Raw genomic sequence first — 24,242 nt, 5'->3', positions numbered from 1 at the left:
CAGTACCTAATGGAACTCAGGTTTGGTGCAACATAGACAAACGCCGTTTTGGTCATCCGACTCGTCTTGATGAGCACTTGGGAGAGCAGTGCCCAAGATAGAGCTGATGCTAAACCCTGGCAGTACCTAATGGAACTCAGGTCTGGTGCAACATAGACAAACGCCGTTTTGGTCATCCGACTGGTCTTGATGAGCACTTGGGAGAGCAGTACCCAAGATAGAGCTGATGCTGAACCCTGGCGGTACCTAGTGGAACTCAGGTTTGATGCAACATAGACACACGCCGTTTTGGTCATCCTACTCGTCTTGATGAGCACTTGGGAGAGCAGTACCCAAGATAGAGCTCTCCCAAGTGCTCGTCAAGATGTGACGGATGACCTAAATAGCGTGAGCCTATGTTGCACCAAACCTGAGTTCCACTAGGTATAGCCAGGGTTCAGCATCAGCTCTATCTTGGGTACTGCTCTCCCAAGTGCTCATCAAGACGAGTCGGATGACCAAAACGGCGTGTGTCTATGTTGCATCAAACCTGAGTTCCACTAGGTACCGCCAGGGTTCAGCATCAGCTCTATCTTGGGTACTGCTCTCCAAAGTGCTCATCAAGACGAGTCGGATGACCAAAACGGCGTTTGTCTATGTTGCACCAAACCTGAGTTCCATTAGGTACTGCCAGGGTTCAGCATCAGCTCTATCTTGGGTACTGCTCTCCCAAGTGCTCATCAAGACGAGTCGGATGACCAAAACGGCGTTTGTCTATGTTGCACCAAACCTGAGTTCCATTAGGTACTGCCAGGGTTCAGCATCAGCTCTATCTTGGGTACTGCTCTCCCAAGTGCTCATCAAGACGAGTCGGATGACCAAAACGGCGTGTGTCTACGTTGCACCAAACCTGAGTTCCACTAGGTACTGCCAGGGTTCAGCATCAGCTCTATCTTGGGTACTGCTCTCCCAAGTGCTCTTCAAGACAAGTCGGATGACCAAAACGGCGTGTGTCTATGTTGCACCAAACCTGAGTTCCACTAAGTACAGCCAGGGTTCAGCATCAGCTCTATGTTGGGTACTGCTCTCCCAAGTGCTCATCAAGACGAGTCGGATGACCAAAACGGCATGTGTCTATGTTGCACCAAACCTGAGTTCCACTAGGTACAGCCAGGGTTCAGCATCAGCTCTATCTTGGGTACTGGTCTCCCAAGTGCTCATCAAGACGAGTCGGATGACCAAAACGGCGTTTGTCTATGTTGCACCGAACCTGTGTTCCATTAGGTACTGCCAGGGTTCAGCATCAGCTCTATCTTGGGTACTGCTCTCCCAAGTGCTCATCAAGTCGAGTCGGATGACCAAAACGGCGTTTGTCTATGTTGCACCAAACCTGAGTTCCACTAGGTACTGCCAGGGTCCAGTATCAGCTCTATCTTGGGTACTGCTCTCCCAAGTGCTCGTCAAGATGTGACGGATGACCTAAATAGCGTGAGCCTATGTTGCACCAAACCTGAGTTCCACTAGGTATAGCCAGGGTTCAGCATCAGCTCTATCTTGGGTACTGCTCTCCCAAGTGCTCATCAAGACAAGTCGGATGACCAAAACGGCGTTTGTCTATGTTGCACCAAACCTGAGTTCCACTAAATACAGCCAGGGTTCAGCATCAGCTCTATGTTGGGTACTGCTCTCCCAAGTGCTCATCAAGACGAGTCGGATGACCAAAACGGCATGTGTCTATGTTGCACCAAACCTGAGTTCCACTAGGTACAGCCAGGGTTCAGCATCAGCTCTATCTTGGGTACTGGTCTCCCAAGTGCTCATCAAGACGAGTCGGATGACCAAAACGGCGTTTGTCTATGTTGCACCGAACCTGTGTTCCATTAGGTACTGCCAGGGTTCAGCATCAGCTCTATCTTGGGTACTGCTCTCCCAAGTGCTCATCAAGTCGAGTCGGATGACCAAAACGGCGTTTGTCTATGTTGCACCAAACCTGAGTTCCACTAGGTACTGCCAGGGTCCAGTATCAGCTCTATCTTGGGTACTGCTCTCCCAAGTGCTCATCAAGACGAGTCGGATGACCAAAACGGCGGGTGTCTATGTTGCACCAAACCTGAGTTCCACTAGGTACAGCCAGGGTCCAGCATCAGCTCTATCTTGGGTACTGCTCTCCCAAGTGCTCATCAAGACAAGTCGGATGACCAAAACGGCGTTTGTCTATGTTGCACCAAACCTGAGTTCCACTAAGTACAGCCAGGGTTCAGCATCAGCTCTATGTTGGGTACTGCTCTCCCAAGTGCTCATCAAGACGAGTCGGATGACCAAAACGGCATGTGTCTATGTTGCACCAAACCTGAGTTCCACTAGGTACAGCCAGGGTTCAGCATCAGCTCTATCTTGGGTACTGGTCTCCCAAGTGCTCATCAAGACGAGTCGGATGACCAAAACGGCGTTTGTCTATGTTGCACCGAACCTGTGTTCCATTAGGTACTGCCAGGGTTCAGCATCAGCTCTATCTTGGGTACTGCTCTCCCAAGTGCTCATCAAGTCGAGTCGGATGACCAAAACGGCGTTTGTCTATGTTGCACCAAACCTGAGTTCCACTAGGTACTGCCAGGGTCCAGCATCAGCTCTATCTTGGGTACTGCTCTCCCAAGTGCTCATCAAGACGAGTCGGATGACCAAAACGGCGGGTGTCTATGTTGCACCAAACCTGAGTTCCACTAGGTACAGCCAGGGTCCAGCATCAGCTCTATCTTGGGTACTGCTCTCCCAAGTGCTCATCAAGACAAGTCGGATGACCAAAACGGCGGGTGTCTATGTTGCACCAAACCTGAGTTCCACTAGGTACAGCCAGGGTTCAGCATCAGCTCTATCTTGGGTACTGCTCTCCCAAGTGCTCATCAAGACGAGTCGGATGACCTAAACGGCGTGTGTCTATGTTGCACCAAACCTGAGTTCCACTAAGTACAGCCAGGGTTCAGCATCAGCTCTAACATGGGTACTGCTCTCCCAAGTGCTCATCAAGACGAGTCGGATGACCAAAACGGCGTTTGTCTATGTTGCACCAAACCTGAGTTCCATTAGGTACTGCCAGGGTTCAGCATCAGCTCTATCTTGGGTACTGCTCTCCCAAGTGCTCACCAAGACGAGTCGGATGACCAAAACGGCGTTTGTCTATGTTGCACCAAACCTGAGTTCCACTAGGTACAGCCAAGGTTCAGCATCAGCTCCATCTTGGGTACTGCTCTCCCAAGTGCTCATTGTGACGAGTCGAATAGCCTAAACGGCGTGTGTCTATGTTGCACCAAACCTGAGTTCCACTAGGTACAGCCAGGGTTCAGCATCAGCTCCATCTTGGGTACTGCTCTCCCAAGTGCTCATTGTGACGAGTCGAATAGCCTAAACGGCGTATGTGTATGTTGCACCAAACCTGAATTCTACTAGGTACACCCAGGGTTCAGCATCAGCTCTATCTTGGGTACTGGTCTCCCAAGTGCTCATCAAGACGAGTCGGATGACCAAACGGCGTGTTTCTATGTTGCACCAAACCTGAGGTCCACTAGCTAGATAAAAATTACGGGCGCCTTTATAAAATTACGATATATTTTTGTTAATTGATAATTATCAATAATATTTTTAATTGTCATTAAAAATTGATTTAATTTTTAATGGTTTGTGAAGCATTAACCATTAATTCTTTTTAATTTTTAATGGTTCGAAATAAATTAATATTAATGCAAATTGATGTTAATGCGAATTGACAATTAATTTTCCTTCAATGGTTAATGGTTAATTCGAATTAACCTTTTCAATGGTTAATTTTTAATGGTAATTGGGATTAACGTTCGGCCAACACTGCGTCCATCCGTCTGTCACCAGGCTGTATCTCACGAACCGTGATAGCTAGACAGTTGAAATTTTCACAGATGATGTATTTCTATTGCCGCTATAACAACAAATATTAAAAACATAATAAAATAAAGATTTAAGTGGGGCTCCCATACAACAAACGTGATTTTGGACCGAAGCGTTGCTTAAACGCCGGGCGGGGTCAGTACTTGGATGGGTGACCGTTTTTTTGCTTGTTTTGCTTTATTTTTTGTTGATAGTGCGGAACCCTCCGTGCGCGAGTCCGACTCGCACTTGGCCGATTTTTTTTTAAACAGCAGTCAGTGTGGAATTGTCACTTCTCGTTCTCGTTCTTTCTCTCTCTCTCTTCAATGAGCTACCGTGACTACGGATAAAATAAAATAAAAAACTAAATAGTCCAAAAAACTGCAGTTGAATTAGAATGAACATGTATAGTCCGACAAGAAATTGTAGAAAATAATTGAGGGCGCCACTTCCTATGTAACTGTCACATTTTTGACGTAAAATGCTTACATGGCAATAATTCAGTATGGAATTTTTTTGGTTCCATTTTATTTAAATTTTACTATTTTTTATCACACTATAATTAGGTATATAACATCGCACATTTACCTTAATTGATTAACTTCTAGAATCGAGCGATGTTTCAAGCGAATCCCTAAAAAGAAAATATATTTTAATATACTTTTGTCAATTTTTATAGATCTAATTTCTTTTTTACAGATGACAAATGTCTTTTAATATTTATTATATTTAATAGTGTATATCAGTAATACGAAAACGTACAAAACTTAAGAATTAAAACCCGTTCTGAGCCATGCCGCGTCCAAAGGTCCCCATCACACTTAGCAGCGTTACAATCTAAATTAATTTTGTATCAAGCAGGCACGTCTGCGAACGATGCTATTACGCTTAGAAACAAATGAAAAGTGGAAAAATTTAATGTCTTGGATGGGATTTGAACACAACCACTGGACTGTATGGGCACATAGCACACTGGACTAGCGATCCAGTAGTCATGCGTTCAAGTCCTACCCAAGACAGTGAATTTTCCACTTTTAATTTGTTTTATATAACTCAAATCAGAACTAAACCAGGTTCCGTTGTCAAGAAGAAACTAGGTTTTGGTATCTATCTTCAAATCAGCTAGATGTCATTATTAATTTCATTGTCACCTGTATTTCAAGATGATCATGATGATGTATTCCTGTTATCTTTCCATGTCCCTAGACATAGGGCTCGCAGAAGAATTCACCATTTGTCGTACCGGTCGGTCCGGTCTTTCATAAGTATTATAAGTACCTGAAGCATCAATTTAATTATTTTATTACCTAAATAAAAAAATCAAAACTAACAAGAAAAAAAAATCTTACCAAGTGCGTGTCAGACCACGCATAATGGAACACAAATATATTTTACTAACTTCAACTTCTAAATAAAAATAAAAAAAAAAATGCTAAAAAAAAACAAAAACTAAAGTAGCGGCTCACTAATTATACCTATGTTCCAAATTTTATTTAAATAAACCTTATAGTTTTCAAATATGACACACGGACGGACATGAGTTCACAGTACGCAACTAGAAGTGTTCTGTTTTTGCCATTTTTACTACTGTACCCTAAAAAGCTTGTCGAACAGATCACACTGTAGGTGCATGTAGTAGGTCTACTTCTATAAATATACATTTCCTTATCAATAACTATGAATATTGTGTCAAATCTATATTTAACCAGATTATTCGCGAAAGGTACTTGAGAAGGTTTTATTTCTGTTCAAAAGGGCCCATATCAAGATCATGACTAAGCATCACATGCTTTCGATTTAGGACGGTCATGTGAGACTGACGATATTGAAGATACCGCTATTTACCTACATACTTTCATTTCTTTATTCTATACTTTTTAATCCTGCAACTCCCCGCTATCTCAAAGAGCGTTTCCCTTATGTTAATTATCTTAGGTCCTCTCAAAATTTGCTCCTATCTTCCTCTTCCAAATTGTATAATTGCTCATTTACTTTTCGGGCCATTCGACTATGGAACTCTCTCCCTGTTGAGTTAAGACGTTCTCAATCTATTACCTCCTTCAAATAAAACCTTAAGGAATACTATCTTTCCTTACCTTAGTTTTTATTTTTATAATAATTGACACTGTTGTTTCTTTATTTAATATTTACTTTTCATGTATGTATGTATGTCTATTTATGTTCATGGTTATACGTAGGTATTTAAGTATGTTTATCTATATTAATGTTTTGCGTTGTTTGGTTATATTCAATTCGACTTTTCATATTTTTTCTTTGCGCCACCTACCGTATATTCTAATTCTTTTGTCTCCGATACCCAAAGGTTATCTGGAAGAGATCGCTCTTAAGCGATAAGACCGCCTGTTGTTACCTATATTGCCTTTGTTTATATTATTATACATTTATTGTAAACTACGTGTATGTGAAGTGTGCAATAAAGAGTATTGTATTGTATTGTACCTATTGATTTTTTTTGTCTTGTACTTAAGCTGTCGATATAGTTAGGTATTATCTTGACAATTGCAATTTGTTTTGACAAAAGAACTTTCATGAAAGAAAGATTGGCTTTGCAGCGTATCTTACCGTTCTATCGGAGTTGTAAGATAATCGCATGCATGAGTAAGTGGGATAAGATTTGATTTTTGTTGAAGTGGATTAGGGAATAAGGCACTTCCGAAGATGCGCTGTGTAGGCTTTGACTGCGTTTATTCTTTAATAATTAAATAATCGAAAAAAGTCGAATTAAGGTGCCCCTGACCTTCCTCCCTTTCCTTTTTGGTTGATGTTGACTAAAGAATAGTTAAACGCGTTACTAGGTTCATTCTGAGCTGCGCACTTCCACCATAGTTCACTGCGTAATAATAAATACGAGTATTACACTTCAGTCAATCCGTCGTATAACAGATAAATTTAAGTAGCTTTAAATTGAGGGTAGTAGTTTAGTTTTATAACTATAGTAGTGAGTGTAGTTTTTTTATTGATAAAATATATCATAGATATGTATTAAATAAAAAATATATCAATCAATTACCATCGAGCTGAAAAGGCTGCGGTGACTTAATGCTATCGGACATGACAGTTTCATTAATGAAGATGAGAATAATTATTAATGCGTAATAAGGAAGGTTTTTTAAGGAAGGTTTAATGAAACTGATAATGACTGTGATGTTGCACTAACTTGACAACCCTACCGATTTGAACGTGACAAGAAGCATAACTATATATCTTACCTACCTGTAGGACATCAAATTTATTTTATACAGTGCGCCTTCTATACGAAAGTAGTACCTATAATCTTCTTGTGACCTAACCAGACAGACTTTTCTCGAAATGCGGTTTTCTCTAGTTACTGTAATCAGTTGTTTTAATACCATATTTGATAGGAAGATGTAGGTAACTTATTTTATCTTATGTAAGTAAACAATTATCTTATGTAAGTAAACACTTATCTTATGTAAGTAAACATATGCATGTGGGGTAAACTGGCAGATAAGACTCCTAAATTAAACACTTGTCATAAGGCAAATATTACGCACAAAACTAGGCAAATTAGACTATAGTAGTAAGAAAATAAGAGCCATAATGTATTAAAAAAAAACACGATACAGGTATGACGAGCGAGATGTCATGTTTGAACAGTCTAGTTTTTGTGACAATCAGTGTTTTTGCGAGAGTCGGTATTGTACTGAATTAGGGTTGTCACCATCACTGTTGGTCGTTGCTATACACAGTTAAGACCATGCTAGTTATTAAATTACTAGAAGAAGGAATGAGATAAATACAGAATATCTACTTCATGGTTAAAAATTGTTTGAAGCAACACTACTGTTTCGTTTGCAAGCAACACTGCAACAAGAATGAGGCCTTTGTGTTGCTGCTAACGTCTTTTATATGAAAATGCGAGTATACAACCCTCGTCTTATATATCTTATAAGTTCTTCAAAATCCTGGTGAAAGTGCAGGACCAAGGTTATAAATTATACTTTAATTACTGTAAATAATTGTTCTGAACATATGTACAAAGGTGGTGTCACGTAACAAATTTAGCATAGTGTTACGAGGGCTGTTTGATAAGTACCCGTTTTCCAAATGTATTAATATCACGGGCCGAAAATATGTATACAATCGTTTTAAGCCATTTTTCAGAGGTGGGAAAATTTTAAAAAAAACAGCATTCTTTTGTTTTTTTCTCATTTGACAGCGATTCAGTGAAAGCGTGAACTTAAAATTGTGAAAATGGAGAAAGAGCAGTATCGGTCTGTAATTAGATTCTTGTTTTTGGAAGGAAAAACATGTGATGAAATAAAAGTAAGAATGCAAGCGGCTTACCATGAATGTGCTCCTTCTATGACAACCGTCAGATACTGGTTTAACGAGTTTAAGCGGGGGAGAACAACCGTCTTTGATGAGGATCGCCCAGGCCGCCCAATTGAGGTCACTACAGACGATATGGTTAAGAAAATTGAAAATATCGTTTTAGCCGACCGCCGAATTGAACTTTGAGAAACCGTTGATGCTGTAAATGTTCTAATCGAGCGGGTACAAGACAGTATCGGCGAGGTGGGTGCCGCGTTTACTCACGGAGGAACAAAAACGGAACCGACTGACTACTTCGGAGCAGTGTTTGGCCGTGTTCAAACGTAACCCGAAGGAGTTTCTGCGTCGTTTCGTGACCGTAGACGAAACGTGGGTCACCACTACCCTCCGGAAATGAAAGGGCAGTCGAAGCAGTGGATTTTACCGGGTGAACCTGCGCGAAAGATAGCAAAAATCGTTCCATCGGCTGGAAAGGTCATGGCGACCGTTTTTTGGGATTCGCAGGGTATTATACATATTGAGTTCTTAGAAAAGGGGAAAACGATAACAGGGCAGTACTATGCCAATTTATTAGATGAATTTGACGCTGTGTTGAAGGACAAACGACCCCATTTAAAAAATAAAAAAGTACTGTTTCATCACGACAACGCACCAGCTCATTCGTCTAGAGTTGTGATGGCTAAATTAACACAATTACGCTACGCCCTATTGCCTTACCCCCCGTATTCTCCAGATTTGACCCCATGCGATTTATTTTTGTTTCCCAACCTGAAAAAATGGCTCGGTGGTAAGCGATTTGGATCAAATGACGAAGTCATTGCCGCCACAGAGGCCTATTTTAATGACTTTCCGAAATCATACTTTTTGGATGGTTTATTGAAGCTTGAATATAGGTGGAACAAGTGTAGAGGTAAAAGGAGACTATGAAGAAAAATAAATGCATATAAACAAAAACAACTGATAATTTTTTTCATAAACGGGTACTTATCAAACAGCCCTCGTATCCACTCAATGGAACTAACTGATTGTAAAAAACAAATTTTAGTTTTTACTTTGCTAATGCAAATATTAAATCAAAGAGACACTTTCTGGATACCGTTTTACACACGACTTCTTGGTTTATCATATAATGACCGGCAAAATAAGGCAGTATCTGTAACAACCGCGGATATTTGGCAGCCCTACCAAAGTGGGTAGAGTGAGCTCCAAAAAGTACATAAGAAAACTATTTTTGGGTCATTATTTGATTTGGTGTAAATCGCATGTCGCCGGCGTGTTGCGGTACTAAACGAAGTTGGATCTTTACCGTGTCTTATACTTATAAGTAGTAAATAAAAAAAATATTTATACATGCCATTTAAAAATATTTATACATGCCATTTGCGTCCGCATATATTTTATTTTCAAATAATAAGTCGATTACCGTGGAGTCGTTCAGAAAATTTGTTAGGTTCTGGGCGTCTTATTTCTCAGTAAGTGGAAACCACAGTAGAAACCATTTTAATACGAATTTACTATTTAATACGATGGCTTATTCGAATTGTTATGACGTAATTGGAAGAATGTTCTGAAACATTAACTATGTTTAGGGTTATGAGACAAAATGTAAGTTGTTATCATTACCGTGGTAGTCATTACCATGGAATACCGTGGATATTTCGTCCACGGTAATGACTATTTCACCACGGTAAGGACATGGAACGCTTTTTTATTGTTTATGTTCTCTTTTAACAGAATCTGCCGAAGGAGAGCCTCCTAAACATTTGATTATGGTCAAACCAATACCTAAATTAAAGATTTTAGTAAAGATTATTTTTTACTGTGGACCTGCCAATTTACACCAAATCAAATTATTACCCTTTTACTCTTAAAAAAAAAACATTTATATCAGGTGTTAAAAACCCATATTATAGCCTGACCAGTAATATATAATAATTATCAAGAGGGCGCTGTTATTCTCATGTATAGAGTAACAATTCAGTGTAGTATGAAAAAAATAGTTCCAGTGAAATTCCGCAACATGGCGCACCCTCAATAGATCCTGGTTCACCTATACATTTACAAAATAAAAAAAAGATGATGATTAATTGATGATTCTTTGATGGAAACGTGTACCTATAGTGAACATGGCAATTTTTTTATTCGTACATGACCATATTAATTTTTATTTATATTAAATCGTACCCAATATTTATTACGAGACAATAGTATGTTAAGCCCGTAGTTACTAAGTAGATTTAACGAATTAAATTAATCGATCAAAAGCCGCAATAATACAAAAATCGCATGTGATTTGTTGCAAGGATAGAGCCCTTAATAAAACTTGTGTGCAAAATTAAATGACGTCTACATAAACGAAGTTGCGGGCTGAGGTCAAATTTACATTTAGAACCAGGTCATTAATCTCGTATGCCGATTTTAGTAAACAAGTATCATGGTGTCTTAAAATAACTTCGCGATACTAAATAAATTAACAAGTTTATTGTTGACTGTACTTGTTATAAATAAAGTCACGAATTGAGATTGACTATGATGGAGAACATGACGATAACTAGTGAAGATCATAGGCAGAATGTCACATGAGGCTATTGGGCTTGAGGCTTCTTATTTTAGCGCTTTCCAACAAATTAAAAGGCTTCTTCGAACATTTATAAATAATGACAATAATGGTCTCCTTAGCTAACATCACATCCAGTAGGTATAACACTTTAAACTCTCGACCGCTGAAACTCAGCTGAAACGTCGTAATTTAAGGTAAAAACAATGAAACTACATCGCGGTAGACCCGAGCCCGCACCATGAGTCACTGACAGTGTCAAAACTGACATACTATACGCTATCGAGAACGTAATTTACTTTCTATACATCTCGTTTGCACTAATATGCGAGTACGAGCGAGATGTATAGAAAGTAAATTACGTTCTCGATGGCGTTTATGTCAATGCCAAACTGGTGGTAGCCGTACCGTTTGTGTCATTAAATATCACTTGCAGTTAGGGTTGCCAACTATTTTTTGGTGGAATATAGTATTTTCCAGAATAAGGCATCAAAAATATAGTACATTTTAAAAAATATATAGTACATTTAGATAAAATACTAAACATAAGTGTAAAATACGTTTAATCGGAAATATAGTATTTTAGCGTACTATATATTTTTCCAAAAGTATATAGTACAGAGAGCCAAAATATAGTACAATACTATATTATATAGTACGGTTGGCAACCCTACTTGCAGTGCATGTGCCAGCGACATGCATTGGGAGTAAAATCAGAAAGGTCATTTAGTAAAGTCATTAAAATTATTTTTCATCAAATTATGAGTTAAACGGTTTAATAACTTTTTGTTCCATATTGAGTTCTATAAAATAAAGGAAATGATAAAGAGGGACATTATAGTCAATAGATTAGAAAAATGCCAGTTTCAATTAATAATCTTAAATCACCATTAATAGATAAGGAAACATGAAAAGACATTGGCATTACAATTGATACGATAAGTAGCTAGTGGCCGACCTTTTACACTCACGGTCAGGGTATCGTTAGTATTTACTATGGACTATTACCTGTTTGAGACTCCGCATTAATTCTTATTTAATTTTTAGGGTTCCGTACCTCAACCATATACTCAGGTCCACAGTCCCTTAAAGCTGTGAAAAAATCAAACTTCTAAGTTAACGTAAAAAAAAGATATGGCCGTTTATGTCGCAATAAAAATGTTAATATAGAACTGAGATAACTGGAACTTTATATTTCGGAGTAAGTAAGTAATGCAACTTAGCTCAACAGTATACCTACTTATATCCCTTGCATTCTAGAATCATTTTTATTTTTTTAATGATTTTTTTTTATATATATGTATGTATAAAATTTCAAATAGACATATCCGACTGCAGTGATTTGCCACGCTAAGGTATTATCCTCTCATATCTTTTTTCACTTATTACAGGCATTTGTAAAATTAAATATTTGTTTTTTAACTACTTATAAAAAAATGTTCACGATCACGAGGTTGTTCGATGAAGGTACCTATAAAAAACGGCTGCATACATCCAATGTCAATAGACATTCCGGTTCTGTAGTCAGACAGACAGTCAGTCAAGGTTCTATTATGACATTAAATCACATGCACGCGTTTGTAGTTGAGCATAAGTATGCTCTTTGTAAAGTGTTTGGGGTCATGAGAAGCATATCCATGTTCAGTTAGTAAGTATACGTGTATTTTGGACTTTTTGATTCTTTTGAGAAGGCCGAAAATTACGTTTTTTAAATCGCTTGGATCTCGCTTAAATCATCACAGAAAAACACACCTGTGTGAAAATTAAACTTTGTATAAAGTTACTCATTTTCTTGGCTCTTGAGCGTATATCCTTATATGATAAGATAATAACAATAACATTCACCAGCCGGCGTATTATGGATAGCTTTATCCATCTTTATCCACGTGATAAAATAACTGTCACTGTTTAACACCATGGGATAGAAAGTGACGGACACCGTTTTATCACGCTGTCACGTAGACAAGAACCACCATCATATCCGTACAGGATATGATTATGTTCGATCAAGAAACTTAGATAATACTGTAGCGTATAAAACCAAAAATTGAAAAAAGGATTTTGAATTGGATTGGATCATAATTTTATTACGATTCCCTTACTACGAAGTAGCTTACGAGCAACTTAGGTTCCCCATTCAATGAATAAACTTTACTAACCTCACTATGACCACCGCTGTAATAACCTAGGTATGTACTTATTTACAAATAAAACACTTAGTAACTTACATAAATGAAAGTATTTATACGGTCTACTCGCGACCTCTATTGATGTTATATCTTCTTGTATTCGATGCATTATAAATAACTTTTTGCATTATAAATAACCCAATTTTCTGCAAAATTATTTATTAAAATATTTACTAGGTCTGCGCCGATATAGGACACCTAAAAGGCTATAAATCAATATCGCATTCAGGTAACTAGGTCACGCCAACGAATCGCAACAGGTTCTTAGGATCGGGTTTTAATAACAAAACACTATACGTACCAGTGGCGTGCACTTCATAAAGGCAAAAAGGCACTGCCTACCCTACTATAATTCCGATATCTATCCTTTTAAACTACTTAATTTAATTTATACTTGATCGTATCTGTAATCAATAAAACATTCTAAAATTTAATAAGCGCTCCATCTACCGGTGTCCGTTGTCGTCATCTATAATTCTACGCGACGAAGTTTACACCACGCGGGCCACGCGGCACTAGCGCCGCTGTGCGCCTGCCGCCTTGCACGGCAAAGACAGAAAACATTTCGGTCTAAACCTTTCTATGTGTGCATGTCCGTGAGTCGTAGTTACGCGGTAACAGTTTAGTGGGCTTTCCGAGCACACAATGATACAAGTAACGCACACATTTAGACGCTGATAGGCAGCGCCTATCGTTCGAATCCTTAACGATGACGGCCGAAGGTTTCCGAATACTTCCGAATACTTCCGATGCGATGCATGATTACGTGACTATTTTAAAAAGTAGCATTTGTTATGGTAACTTAGTACAAAGACGAGACTACTTTTTTATTCGTTTAGTTTATTTAGGTAAGTTTATTTATTTACATTTTGGTGAGATAACGATAACAGTTACCGGCAATTAGAATAATTGTGATTAGTGAAAATATGGATATTTTGAATTGTGAACGTTGTACGCTGTGTGTGTGTGTGTGTGTGTGTGTGTGTGTGTGTGTGTGTGTACCGAATATTAAAAATTATGCATATTCAAAGCTTTCTTTTAGCAAAAAAAGTGATTGAAAAGGGCCGGTGAACATCGGAATTGCAGTTAACACAAACAAGTGGTAAAGTAAAATCAATCACTTTTCGTATATTTGCCGTGGTTAATTACATAATTACGTACGTCATTATTAACCGACTTGACAAGGATGTGAAACCATGACGGATTTTTGTTGGTAAGCTAGTAAGACTGTTAGTAGCTCTTATTTTAAGGGTTCCGTACCCAAAGGGTAAAAACGGGACCCTATTACTAAGACTCCGCTGTCCGTCCGTCCGTCTGTCTGTCACCAGGCTCTATCTCATGAACCGTGATAGCTAGGCAGTTGAAATTTTCACAGATGATGTATTTATGTTGCCGCTATAACAACAAATACTAAAAACAGAATATAATAAATATTTAAGTGGTGTTCACATACAACAAACGTGATTTTTTTGCCGTTTTTGCGTAATGGTACGGGACGCTTCGTGCGCGAGTCCGACTCGCACTTGGCCGGTTTTTTTTTGCCTACCCAGTCTCAAATCTCTGTGCACGCCACTGATACGTACTGAGTCTGGACTGGAACTCTGGACTGATAGAAAGTTTAAATAGTGGAAATAATCCAATTTACTAATGTTACTCTATACTTTTAACACTTTTTGGGAACAAACATGATCAAATTATAAATTTTTACACTAAAATTTTGTGGGTAATATAATATTTCACTTTTAGTTAAACTACATATCTCTTTCTTTTCATTTCGCCAAAATATTAGGTAATAGGCTACATGACTAATTATTTTTTATGGTATCAATCGATCGGGTCTGTTTTTAGGATCAAATGTCTATATGGGACCCATTGCATTAAAGTAACACAAAAGTCAGAAATTGTAGTCAAAGTCCGACAGTCGCACTCCACTCGCGAAACGCCCTATACAAAACGGCCAGAGGCCGTGACGTCATCGCCCATCTTGTAGTATGGACAAAACAAGAAAATTGCGTTTTTGTCGGTGAAATATTGCGTTTATTTATGTATATAGTTGCTATACAATATTTTTTTTTGGTGAAATGTAAGGAATCGAATGGTACCCTTACTTTTATCGTTTTTGGAAGTTAAAAAATAAACTTAAATTTTGAAACTTTCAGGTCCTGTAATTTTGTAATTTTTCGATATTTTATTTTAATATCCACATTATTGTGATAAATTGCTCGTTTGCTATCTATTTTACTAGATTTTGTTATAAAATTCAACATGTGTCATCATCCCTATTATATATCAAAATCAAAATAAATGCAATACGGTCTTATTAGGTTACCTTTTTACCTATAATTGGACCTGATTTATTATATTTAGTCCTTTATATTCACAAAATCCTATTTACAGTTTTAACTGTCGCGACAATAATGAAACGTTACCCTAGAAACTTCTATTGTCATACCGTACCTACCGTTTAATTAATTAAAGACTGCAATGTAGGGCAGTACTACAGTACTACAATAAAATAGATAACCTACATACAGTTAGCACTTCAGAAATGTATTTAGAAACTTGAAACGTACTACCACTAATAATTTAGTAAGTACCTACTATATAGAAAATGTTTAGCTCCTTAAATATGGAAAACCCACGGAAAACCCAACGTTATTCACTGAAAAAAAAACCAAACTCATTGAGTATACATATATTATGTAAATAAATGTTGATATAAGTATTATGAACAGATATTTCATAAATAAAAGTATAAACTTAAATAACTAGATGGCAAAGAACGATGTAGCATTTGGGTGCATTTCTAAAGTCCGCATCATCATCAAAAAATATTCTGTTGTTTTCTCACTTATTGCTATTAGGTAAACATACTTACTATCCCACGCATATACCTACAGAGTCTATATATAAGTCTATAGCTCGTAGATAATGATAAATAAAACATGATCTACCTTTTATCAGAGATAGGAACAAATGTTGCAAATTTGTACGTTGGTTATACATTCGATGCAGTCAAATATGCAAAAAAGAGAAAGATCTCTTTTATTCCAATTAAGGCGTACTTAGAGTGACAGAAATAGTTTCTCGAAATGTACGAACTTCGATTTTGGCGGTTAAGTATATAGTGGGCTCAAACCTTGTTTTATACGGATAGTCGGAATTAGGGCTAATTAAGTTCTTAGTTGGGGTACAACAAGCTATGAAGTGATGAATTTGCGGGGCCACACTTTTGATTATTATACAATTTGACATCTATTATTAAACGTTTTGTTTTTGAATGTTTCCCAATCGTCGTCAGGCGGGCATACTAACATATAAGTAAATTTAAATTTATTCGAACAAGAATGAATGCTACAACAGCTTTTCTTAAGATGTTTTCCTTCGCCGAAAACTTGTTTTGCACATATCAAGAGAAAAAAAAGAAGATACATGTTATGATAACTAGTATACTTACTTGTTTCCAATTTAATATGAAATGGCCAATTTACACTCAAACGCTTTTAGTAGTGCAAAGCTTTAAAAGCTAATCTTATCGAGAAACTATCATAATCGTTTAAGATAAATAATAACAAGATAAGTAATATAAACATTTAGGACATTAACAGAACAGTGTTCTGTTGGAATTATCGCACCAAGCTCAAAACTATACAACATTACATACTTAAAAATATAAAAGTTATTAACGATTGTATTAAACTTACTTGTTGAAAAAATGAATTCGTCCGAAGTTGAGGATGATAATATACAAGAAGAACTGGCAAAGATTGTGTGGTTGAGACTATTATCATTAATTGTATTTCCTTTCTTGCTACTTCTGTGCCTCATATGGAAATGCTATAAAGCCAATAAAATAATGTAAGTACTTTTTAACTTTACATAAATAAATCGGTGTATAGAGTAGGACAAAAAATAAATAGGTATTCATAAAACATGAAACATATCACTTTCTGTACACTTGTTAGAACAACAATGAACAGTTCAGAGCATGAGAAATGAAAAAGTTAAAAATGATGTACCGTAAAACGGGGTGAGTAGGTTTCGCGGGGCGAGGTGGGTTATGAATGGGGAGAGAAGGTTTCAGAGGGGGGTGAGAAGGGATTTTAAGGCTACTGCTACAAAAATAATGTATTCCAATTTAAAATGGAGCTATACTAATACGCATAATAAAAAAAATCGATCCAACAATCTTCCAAAATCACCTATGTATGAAAACCCCTCTCACCCCAAATACGAGGCACTACGGGGTGAGGTGGGTTTTCCTCTTTATCGTCAAAGTTATGAAATGGAACTACCCAAAATAAAATAAATACTAAAATACAAACGTCCGGAACACTTATTATATACACCATTCAGTTTTCATATGTCAAAATAAAATGTTATCGAGGTTTGAATTCCAGTTTTGACCCTACTCACCCCATTTTACGGTATCATCATTGACATTACATGTTATAACCTAAACTGAAGTATGTCGAATTCCATATGAAATGTCCGTGTATACAATACATACGACAACGCTTTTAGTGCAAAGCTTTAAAAGCTAATCTTATCGAGAACCTATCATAATCGTTCAAGATAATATAAACATTTGGGACATTAACAGAACAGTGTTCTGTTAGGATTATCGTATTAAGCTCAAAACTGTAGAACACAAAGATAAAAAAGTTATTAACGAGTAGTATTTACTTGTTGAAAAAATGAATTCGTCGGAACTTGATGATGATCAAATAGAAGAAATAGCAAGAAGAGGGTGGCTTAAACTATTAGCATTTTTTGTAATTGTCGTCTTCCTACTTCTGTGCCTCATATGGAACTGCTATAAAGCCAACAAAAGAATGTAAGTACCTACCTACTCAATTTTTCATAAATCAGTCAAATAAACGAAACAAAATAAACAATTATTCATCAAACAAATTATAAATTAAGGAAAGCTGCATGTTAAACTAGTCTTATTTAAGCGCCGATAAACATATGTATATGATAAAAATGAAACGGTCATATTAAGCTTTATCACAACATATTAACGAAGCCATTCTCATCACCGATTAACGTTTATCCATAGAAAGCTCTAAATACGAAATAATATATAAATAAAGGATTATTAAGTAGTGTGCTTCAAGAACATGAATCCTTCGGAATGTGAAGATGAATGTAAGGGGGAAGACGTACCAAAACAAGTAATTCTGAGGTTAATTTTGGCGCCAATAGTTATAACAATTTTCTTGCTCTTGTGCCTTTTCTGGAACTGCTATCAGAGTAACAAAAGAATTTACTGTTTTAACCCTGAAAATTACGTACGTTTCCTTGAAATCTCTATCTGTTCAACAAACAGAGAGATATTTGAAGTGTTGTGTGTTTGTATTGCCTGTTGTCACAAATAAAGAATTTATAGCCAGGAGAGGGAGTGGGTATCAGGTACCCGTAAATAATATAGGTATTTAATACTCGTAACATATATGAAAAAGTAGTTACTATTTTGCAGTTTTTTTTTATAATACTATATTTTATATAGGTCGCCTAAGATGAATTTTTTAATAATAACACTCCATATTTCTAAACATTTATTACTACTTTTCTATCTATATAAATTTATTTTCTAACAATAATTAGGTACATAATAAATAAGCTTCCCTGTTCTTTTGTCGTACCCTAAGAAATAATATAGAGTAAAGATAAGATCATGCTAGGTACCTTCTAAATTAGAGACAAGAAAACCATAAATTACACTGATAGTTAGTGACATCAACATTATCTTTAAAATGTAAATAAATATATATTTCTTATGGCGTATTAAAGTACCTAAGTATAACCATAGGTATAACATAAGTTTTACTTCCACAAGTCATCTTCTGGCAAGTGTCGTCTTGTTTGTTACGTAGACGAACGTAGGTATATATTTTTGTCAAAATTATTTACTTAAGTGCCTATAAATTGTTTTTGTAGTGTTTGAATTACTTAAGGGGCCCACTGATTACCAGTCCGCCGGACGGTATCGGCATCGGCCTGTCAGTTGTTCGGAGCTGTCAACTTTTTGTTCCAACTGACAGGCCGATATCGTCCGGCGGACTGTTAATCAGTGGACTCCTTTACATATTTCATTTAAACGTGAATCGTGACTCCAATGTGGCTATTTTTACGGATGCTATGATTTCGTATCGTATAAAGATCATATCGTTTGAACACTTAATAGAAAAGCATTAGAAACGGCTGCTTTACATGCTATTTACACAGATACCTTGTGATTTCCTATTGCATAAGTCATTGCTACATATAACTTAATGGAAATGCATATTTTTAAAAACGTCTGCATTACATGCTACACGTATTTACATTAACACAGATATGCCATGGGATTTGGTATTGCACAAAAAAGATGGTAAATATTTTACATTATTACAGAAACACATATTTTTCGAAAACCCTACATTACATACCAAATGGCATTACAACTGAGCAATAAATGCCGATTCGTCTGTTATTTTATTAAATACTCATTTCAAGTTAATGTTACAGTCTTGACAATCAACATCGCCTTTGCCATTCAGATAATCGTCCCATATTTCCCTGTGCGATTTCATACTCAAGTACGACATTAGCAGAATTATTTCACAACCGCAAATACATATGAAAAGATAGTCGTAAACTCCAGGAAAGTAGTAAAGAGCCTGCGCGAGAAGCAAGATAAAGAAAGCACTTGTAACATACAAGAATATCTTAAATATTTGAGAAGTATTTTCACTACTAACCATTCTTACAGTAGTCAGCTTTAAAAGGGCGTAAATGATGCTCAAGTAAATGCCTGTAATGACATAGGTAATAGCATGTGCGACATAGATGTGGGAAGCGTCCGTGCTCACTTTAACATATAAAGAAAAGATAGATTCTAAAATAGCCAAACCCCAAGCTAAAGCGTTAGCTTTATAATATTTGTGCTGTAGGTCTCCACTAAAAACCTTTAAGATTTTCGTGTAGATAACAAGACACATGATCAGCACCCAGTTGGCGAACGCAGATATAGACAATGTGTGAACGAAGGTCATTATAGTGCCACAGCAAGGCCAGTCTGCAAAGCAGCCAGCGTACGCTGCGTTCATCAAAAACATGGATATGACTAAGTTGAGAAAGATGTAATTTTTGAATTGCCGCCAGGGTGGTATTTTGATCCAGGAAATGGCGACGAACGTTAAAGCCCCTGTGAACACTATGAGGACAGTGACACTGAGCGCGAGGCTCCAGAGCACGGACGCTTTGCTAAGGGATATGTATTCCACCATCGAGGCTTTGTAAGCACTCGTTTTGTTGGCGTCGTGTCTCATGTTTAGATATTTATGCTCGCAGCTCCTGAATATTAATGTACCTAAAGTAATGTAATTATGTACATAAAACGTGAATGTATCTAATGCATGTGTTGGATATGAAGTTTTTCTGCAAATATATTTATTTGTACTTCTAGATCGAATTAAAACAAAATTACACTCTATTTACTACGTATTGGACCCAACAATCAAAAATAGATTCTACTTAATACATTTGTACTCAAGCAAGTCCAAGGGTTACTTTGAAATTTAACTACATTTGTATCTAAATTTAACTTTTTCTTTAAATATAATTATTTTGTGGAATTTCCTTCAAATGTCAATAACAATATAAAATTAATATTCTTCTTAGAAGTGCTCTGTAACATCTATTAATACTATTTAGAATTTAAGAATGTAAATTTTACGAGTGTGATTAATAACAAATAAGAATGTCTATAGGTACTAATATAATATCACATATATAAATATTTTAATCATTAATTATTTTTCTATTTGCTATAGACTCCTTAGTATCCTCTATTATTGGTCGCTAAGTCTGTATATAATTTAAATATTACATACTTATATTCCTCGTTAAAATTATCATTGTAGATACTTTCCTCAGAAGACGAATGATGTGACTAAATCCACATGAGATGACAAATAAAAGCTTTCCTTCGTTTAGTTTTTATCGCCTTGGCCTTGCACAATCTGCAAATAAAAGTTTGTTTTGCACATACTTCCTGTAGTTTTGATAAGACAAGCTGTAAAACCACAATTATACCTAATACAAAATTCGCCGAATGCAATATTTTATTAAATCATTCAATTCATGTATTAATATGAATATTACTTTAATATTAAATTTAATGTTTTATGCTAAGGTTTCAAAATAAAAGCAATGATTTTATTACAATGAGTGTTTTCAAGGGGTTGTTTCACCAAAAATTCAAATTTATAATATGTAGGCAAACAAGTGGAAATTTCATTTTTGAACTTTTGTTTATGATATAAATTTTTCGTCGGTTTTTGATATTCGTTTTTTTACACTGGCTGACAATTCAAAACCTGAGACAGTACCTAACTACATCTTTTCATGCCATGGATAAAAATAGACAGCAATCTGATCTAATAGATTAACTGAACACGTTATTCATATTTTAATGCATGCACCTAAAAGTCTGACATCAAATGTTACTTACTAAATTTAAGGACAATCCATTGCAGTTACATTGGTTTTATCTATAGTTATTCTGTTCCAACTTATAGGTACACACATGAATATACACAATTAATTTTTAAATGCCAAGTTCAAAAAATAGGTTAAAATATCATGATGGAACACACGTGTGAGCTATTGCAAGCCAGAAGCTATCTGCTAGGTTCGGATCCAAATAAACAAAAGTGCAAGACCTAGATCTAGTACGCAAACGCGATGCGCAATGCATTTTATTGATTGAAAACTATTTAAGAGCCCTATGTTTATTAAATAAGTAAAAATTTATAACAAACTCGTTCATATCAATTTGGCTCTGTATCGAAATAATGTCGATGGGATGACAAACACACTATATTATAATAAACTGCCACAATCGTTAAGAGACATGCCACTTATTAAATTTAGACGGGAATTATAATATTTTTAAGCGAGCACAACTTTTAGAGCGTTAAGGAATATTTTAAAGTAGATTTTTATTAATATTGTGACACTTAATTATTTATTTATTTATATTCTTGGCTCTAATTTCTTTGTAAATACTTCATAAATTATTGTAATGGATTATGTAAATATGTAATTTAATGTAAATAGGTTTCAAATATTTTGCATGCCTACAAGGTATTATTAAGGTATTGACATTATCTGGACATAATAATATTGACTCTACCATCTTATCTGTACATAATGTTAAGCAAATAAACGCATTTCATTTTCATTTCATCAGTTTAGATATTGATTAAAATGAAGTTGTTTCAATGTTTGAATCTTTTTTTAATGTTTCTTAATTTCAAGAGTTTATAAATTATATACAAAATCACGGCGGGCAGAGGCTAGTAAAGTAAATAGGTACTTGACCAAGCCCCAAAAGCATTTTAATGATCTTTGATACAAGAATGGTACCTAACTGGTATATCCAAGAAGCTACCTTTTCAAATAAAAACTTAAAACTCGATGACACCGCTGACAACTTCATTACTTTTAGAGCACTCCTGCAATCCCTGAGCCTTGCCTGAGAACTTCAACTTCCAATAACATTACTGTCAGGAATGTACAGGGCGGGAGGGCGCCTCCTGTCTCGGGCTAGGCATATCGCATAATACAGGTGGAACTTCACTTACAGGTAAGTTCGTTTAATCTTGTAATTATACGATACTGCCTAGCCCGAGACATAATTATATTATATTAATGCACTTGAATATTTTCAGAGGTTGGAGTTACGGGCAAGAAGATAAGAATGTTGTTCTCCATAATTAACATTATACCGTACCTACATTAATTAGACTTAGATACAAGCGTTTTAATGATGTATTTAATCAGTAGGTAAGGTTTATAAATAAACAAAAATTATATTTTAAATATAGATTCATAAAACATTTGAATACCTAAACAGCGCTGAATGCGGCTTCACATTGCGTTAACTAATCCGATAAATTCGGATATATTTTAAACACTTGATTATAAACCATGATAGTATGCTGATAGAAGCTATAATATCGTGGACATAACACAATCGTATAGGTGGTAAATGGATTACCTGCCCTAAAATCTCATTAAGGCAAACTAACTGTTTTTCCCTGTTTTTCTTGTTTGGTTTTCCGGTTTTCAATTTTATTGGTACGGTTAAGGAATTCGATATCTGTGCAACTTCGTAGTCTTCGTACCTTGTTACAATGGCAATAATATGAGATCCCTAGCGGATTTCATATTGATTGCCACTGTGATAAGTTATGAATTGGGACAGAAATGGCTCTACCGTTATAAGGAAGAATCACACCATTAAAAGTATCCCACTATCATTTAAGACCATTTGATAAAAATACGTAAAATCAACACTGAACGACAAACATGTCGTATTTATTACTTGGGTACATAATAGCTTCGCGCCTCATTACATCACGGTTTTCCTTTAGATAATAGTAGATCAGACTGTAGAAACGACGTTTCCGCGTTTTATTTGGATTTTCATTGAATCTAACGGTGTTTTTGGTCAGAAATGTTGTCGGACTATTCTAAACTGCTCTTCATATTGTTAATACCTGTGTTTTCGTATTTGTTGTACTTGCTGCTGCTGACAATACTTTATCTAGCGAGATATTTTCTCGTAGGTAAGTGCATTTATACTTAATGTTTTAATTGCCAATATAACTTGGCTGTTACTGAATAAGTAAATGTCATTTAGCATGTAGAAAAGTTAAGCCTTGAGGTTATTATAGGAAGGAAAGAAAAATCCCAATTGAGTGAAGCTACGGGCATGGCACAACTAATATAAAAATGAATTCAAACTCGTCATAACTACAGGGTGCCATTTGAGTCGTGATCAGTAATATGTTTTTCTAACTCCATAAACAACGAGCAATTTAATAACTCTTACTAAAATCAGACAAGTTTTTTTTTTATTTTTTGTTTATTTTTTGTCATTTATTTTACTTTTATAAGTGGATTTAGGATATTACAACGGCTTATTAAGATATTTAAATTAGTAAATTGAATCGCCTCTTTAAATCGGAACTGTCATTGACATCAATTTTGTCATTTGTCCCAGTTAGAAACAAAATTTACTTAATTTTTCATTTCATATCTTACTAAGCTGTTTAAATACCACACTGCTACTTGTAAAAGTAAAATAAATGACAAAAAATAAACAAAAAATAAATGTGTATAATGATATCTGGGCGTTTTTTTTTGTTGTCCCCTACACTTTTTTTTTTCAAATTTGGGATTTTTTATGTTATTTCTACTCAGAATCACGAGCTCTTTCTATCCTAATAGGAGAAAAAAGTGTCCCAAAA

The 24,242-nt window shown here is 36.0% G+C and overlaps 1 protein-coding gene across 3 annotated transcripts in view; it reads left to right on the top strand.

Annotated features, from left to right (window-relative positions):
- LOC134660085 (uncharacterized) overlaps positions 1-24,242 on the top strand; it is a 58,095-nt gene that overhangs the window by 14,624 nt on the left and 19,229 nt on the right. The window contains exon 1 of one of the 3 annotated variants that reach the window (XM_063515809.1): positions 23,400-23,558. The exons of the other annotated variants lie outside the window; for them this stretch is intronic. Coding sequence (XP_063371879.1) covers positions 23,447-23,558 — 112 coding nt within the window. The 5' untranslated portion in view covers positions 23,400-23,446. Of the gene's footprint in view, positions 1-23,399; positions 23,559-24,242 lie in introns of those variants that run through there. 3 annotated transcript variants of the gene reach the window in all.

Source organism: Cydia amplana, chromosome 2 (assembly GCF_948474715.1).
Source record: "Cydia amplana chromosome 2, ilCydAmpl1.1, whole genome shotgun sequence".
In the NCBI taxonomy this organism is placed as follows: Eukaryota; Metazoa; Arthropoda; class Insecta; order Lepidoptera; family Tortricidae; genus Cydia; species Cydia amplana.
The sequence above is the reverse complement of the archived record's forward strand: the minus strand, read 5'-3'. Positions and strand labels throughout refer to the sequence as shown.